This window comes from Corapipo altera, unplaced genomic scaffold, assembly GCF_003945725.1.
Source record: "Corapipo altera isolate COAL_440 unplaced genomic scaffold, ASM394572v1 61269, whole genome shotgun sequence".
Taxonomy (NCBI): domain Eukaryota; kingdom Metazoa; phylum Chordata; class Aves; order Passeriformes; family Pipridae; genus Corapipo; species Corapipo altera.
In genome coordinates, this window is record NW_020886362.1 from 1,692 (window position 1) to 6,583 (window position 4,892).

General features: G+C 56.7%; 1 protein-coding gene across 1 annotated transcript; it reads left to right on the plus strand.

The window, feature by feature from the left end:
* Nucleotides 1-1,922: 1,922 nt before the first annotated feature.
* Nucleotides 1,923-4,877, plus strand: LOC113941157 (retinitis pigmentosa 1-like 1 protein; the record flags this gene model as incomplete). The annotated part of the gene is made up of 2 exons (XM_027632312.1): nt 1,923-2,542; nt 2,576-4,877. Coding segments are annotated over exons 1-2 (2,840 nt in total), but the record flags the coding sequence as incomplete, so codon positions are not given.
* Between the last annotated feature and the right edge of the window lie 15 nt (nt 4,878-4,892).

Consider the following 4,892-nt stretch of genomic DNA (forward strand, 5'->3'; position numbering starts at 1 on the left):
ACATGGTGAGCTTTAGTCTTGATGAGCATTCCCAAAGAAAGAACATCTTATCTGACCCTTGCTGTTTCCCTGATCAACCAAAATGACAACTAAGAACTAAAAGGAATTAAAAATCCAACAAAGATCTGATGCCAACAAGAGACCTTTGTTTCCAAGACCAGTTGTCTTTCCTGCTATGGAAATGTTTTTTTTTTTTTGATGAAGATGCACCACAATTAGCACTGATTGGCTCTGCTGTTAATTGTCTCTGCAGGGAGGTCAGTGGCTCAGCAGATGGGGAGTTAAAGTGTTCATAACTCAGGCCAGCCCTTCTGAGGAGCAGGAAGAGTGCTGAAGGAGGGAAGCTGCTACTGCTGTTCCCCAGGTTCATCTCAGGATCTTGTTTGTGCCCAGAGTTATCAAACCTTTCCCTTTCCAAGGGTTAAAATACAGTTTAAAAAAAGATTTATGAACTCATAGAATCACAGACTGCCCTGAGCTGGAAGGGAGCCACAAGGATCATTGAGTCTAACTCCCTTCCCTGCATGGGACACCCCAACAATCCCACCATGTGCCTGAGGGTGCTGCCCCAGCACTCCTTGAACTGGGAAGAAGTAAATAGGGCTGCACAGTGAGAATGCTAACACTGGTGAGGGAGGGAAGCCAAGGAGCAGCAGTGCGTTGTGTGCAGTGCCCTTGCAGGCTGCCCTGCATGCTCCCAGAGGGCAGCACTCTGCCAGGCGCCCCCGACGCTGCCCTTCACACTCCCAGGGCACTGGTGCTCTGAGCGGTGCTGTGCACACCCCCCACAGCCTGGCACGGTCACAGCCTGCCCGCGGTGCCCGGCTGGCACAGCGTGCCCGAGCTCACAGCCCCGCTCCACACACACGGCCTGCTCACAGGCTCACACCTGCACCCAGCACACCTGTAACCAGCACACCTGCACCCAGCACACCTGCACCCAGCACACCTGTAACCAGCACATCTGTAACCAGCACACCTGTAACCAGCACACCTGTAATCAGTACACCTGCACCCAGCACACCTGTAACCAGCACATCTGTAACCAGCACACCTGCACACAGCACACCTGCACCCAGCACATCTGTAACCAGCACACCTGCACCCAGCACACCTGCACTCAGCACACCTGCACTCAGCATACCTGTGTCCAGCACACCTGTAACCAGCACACCTGTACCCAGCACACTTATGCTCAGCAAACCTGTGTCCAGCACAGGGCTGTTGGTGACAGTGCCACGCACGCCCCTGCTTGCAGGAGCACACAGGTCCCCTGGGTGCCCCCCCCACACATCCCCTCACCTGAGTGCTGCGCTTGCCCCTGTGCCCTGCACACCAGGGCCCATTTGCAGGTGCCACAGGCTCCCAGCAGGACCCTGCACAGGCCTCCTGTTCCCACCAGCATCGCCAGCACGGCAGTGCCCTCATGGCACCTGCTCCCGAGCATCACCCTCAGCCTGGACCCTGCACACACATCCTGCTGGCACAGCACCCTGCTTCCCCTGGCACCCGCACACAACCCTGCAGGGATGGGGGGCTCAGCTGGCAGCGCTAGCTCAGGGCAGTGCCTGCACTCAAACCTGTTAAGCGACCACTTTATTTTTGTAGAACACTTTGATAAAAAGGAGTACCTAGAGGGAGGGGAGATTTTTCCCTGTGCTTTCTCCAGCACTTTATGCTGGAAGGACTTTCCCCCCTGCAGCCAGGGCTCTGGGCAGAGCAGGGGCTACAAGTCCACAAATGCCAGGGGTGCTCAGAGTCAGTTCCAGTCCTCTCCACTGGCCATGGGGTGCTGGGTGTGGCCCTTTGTGATGCAGGGGCCTTTCAGGGCCCTTTGTGATGCCAGAGAAGGTGGTGCCCACAGAGCCTTGTGAGGTCACAGAGCCCCGCTCTGCCCCAAGGGTATCTAAGGGGCACAGAGCCCTGTGGTGCCCACTGCCAGGAGAGCTGTGCTCTTAGGAGGAAGCAGCTCCCTGCATCCCTCTCGAGCAGAGGACGACAGAGATGGATAAGGACAAGGGCACCCCCAACTCCCAGCCCCCCAGCCCCTTGCCCAGCTGGCTACAAGACCAGGCACTCAGTGGGCAGTGGCTGGGGGCAGTGGGCGGCTCAGAGCTGCCACTGTCAGAGACTGAGGAGGGGGCCTTTGTCCACGTGGAGGATGACTGGAAATACGACACCCATCCAGACCTTTCCCAATGCGCAGATGTTACCGCATGGGAAGATGATGTGACACTCCAAGAGCTCTACCGATGGGAAGAAGTGAGAGTCCAACAACATTCCCAACGGGGAGCCAGAAGACACCGAGAGCTCTACAAATTTGAAGAAGATGTGAGAGTCCGAGAACTTTCCCAATGGGGGGATGGGAGACACCCAGAGCTGTACCAACGGGAAGAAACTGTGAGATGCCAGGAGCTGTACGAATGGGAAGAAGATGGTGTGAGATACCAGGAGCTGACCCGATGGGAAGAACATGTGACAGTGCAAGAAGTGTCCCAAAGGGAAGAAGAAGAGACATATCAAGAGCTGTCCCAATGGGGAGATTTGAGAGGCCAAGAACTTTCCCAATGGGGAGATGTGGCAGTCCCAGAGCTGTCCCAGTGGGAAGGTGAGAGATACCATGACCTGCCTCAGTGGGAAGAAGATGTGCAAGGGCATGGACTGTACCAATGGAAAGACAAGAGAGACCCAGAGCTCTCCCAAGTGGGAGACAAGACAGACAAGGAGCAATGTCAGGAAGAAGACTACAGTGCCCAAGAGCTGCCCCAAAGGGAAGACAGGAGTGAGCAAAAGCTGTCCCAGTGGGGAGAGGATGTCGGTTACAGCACCTGGGACAAACCCTGGCGCCCAGTGAACGCTGGGGACCCCCAGACTGTTCCCCAGGAGGGGCCCAGCTCTGCCAGCAGCGTGGGCACAGAGGTGGCAGCAGAGGCAGCCCGTGACCTGCCCAGTCCAGCTCCTGCCCTGGCGAGTGCCACAGACACCAAGCCGGCAGCTGCTGCCCCGGCCGGAGCTGCTGAGGAGGAGGAGCCCCAGGGGCCTCTGGCTCCTGTTGAGGAAGAGGCAGAAGGTTCTCCAGCCTTTGGAGAGCAGGTGCCATGGGCAGGGACACAGAGCCCAGTCCCTGCCCCACACAGCCCCTCAGAGGGCAGTGAGGCCCTGCTGGACACAAAACAGTACATCACATGTGGGATCGTGAAGAAGGCTGAGCTTGTGATCCAGGGATCCAGCCAGGAACCGGAGGAACAGAGAGAGCTGGAACAAACCAGGAATGCAGACATGCAAGAAACTGTAAGAGCACCTGGGTCAGAGAGCCCCGTGTCTGCCTCATACATCCCCTCCGAGGGCAGTGAGGCCCTGCTGGACACAAAGCAATACATCACATGTGGGATCGTGAAGAAGGCTGAGCTTGTGATCGAGGGATCCAGCCAGGAGCTGGAGGAACAGAGAGAGCTGGAACAAACTACAGCTACAGAAATGGTACCATTAGTTCCAGCAGAAAGGACAGAGAGTCCAGTCCCTGCCCCGCAGAGCCCTCCAGACAACACCCAGGATCTGCTGGACATGGCCTTTTGGCTCTTCAGGGAGATCATGAGGAAGGCTGAGCGCGTGCTCAGCTGCTGGCCAGAGGATCAGAGGGTCCCAGAACAAAGCACGGCTACAGAAATGAAAACAGCAATTACAGCAGAAAGGACAGAGAACCCGGCCCCTGCCCCACACAGCCCCTCAGAGGGCAGCAAGGCCCTGCTGGACACAGACCAGTCCATCACCCATGAGATCCTGAGTGAGCCTGAGGCTGAGATCCAGGGATCTGACCAGGAGCCAGAGGAAGAGAGACACCTGGAACAAACCATGGACACGGTAACAGCAGTTCCAGCAGAAAGGGAAGAGAGCCCAGTCCCTGCCCCGCAGAGCCCCTGCTCCCCCAGCAGCCCCTCACCTTCCCAGGTGAAAGCCCAGGCCCTCAGCGAGCAGCAGGAGGGAGCAGGAGGGGACTCAGCCCTGGCAGTGCAAGACACTGACGAGGGGCCCTTCCCTGGGGAGGGCATAGGCTGGAAATACTACGTTGACCAAGACATTTCCCAGTGGGAAGATGAGGGAGACCAAGAGTTGTCCCAAGAAGACGTCAACACATACCAAGAAGTGTCCCAGTGGGAAGACTGCATTGAGCAGGAGCTGTCCCCTGGAGAAGTCAAGAGCTACCAGGAATTCTCTGACTGGGAAGAAAACATCGAGCAGGAGCAGTCCCAAGGAGAAGAGAGTAGTGGCCAAGAAGTGTCCGACTGGGAAGAATACAGCGAGGAAGAGGAGCCCCAAGGAGAAGTGAAGAGCTACCAAGAAGTGTCTGACTGGGAAGAAAACATTGAGCAGGAGCAGTCCCAAGGAGAAGAGAGCAGAGGCCAAGAAGTGTCTGACTGGGAAGAATACAGCGAGGAAGAGTTGTCCCATGGAGGAGTGAAGAGCTACCAAGAAGTGTCCGACTGGGAGGACTACAGTGAGGAAGAGCAGTCCCAAGAAGTCAAGAGGCACAAAGAACTGTCCAACTGGGAGGACTCCAGCGAGGAAGAGCAATGCCACGGAAAAGGCAGTAGCTCCTCAGAAGTGACCGACTTGGAAGAATGCAGCATGAAAGGGCAGCCCCAAAGAAAATTCAGTAACTACCAAGAACTCCTGTCCGACTGGGAGGACTCCATTGCCCAAGAGCTGGGCCATGCTGAAGACTCCTTGGGCCAGGACTTTTCCGACTGGGAAGACTACACACCCTCCTGGCTCTCCCGATGGGAAGATGACAGCGACAGAGAGCTGGCACTGGCGGACTGGGAACACACGAGCGTCCCCAGCTTGGGGGTCAAGCCCTTGCTCCTGGAGGAGGACGAGTGGGAAGAATTGAG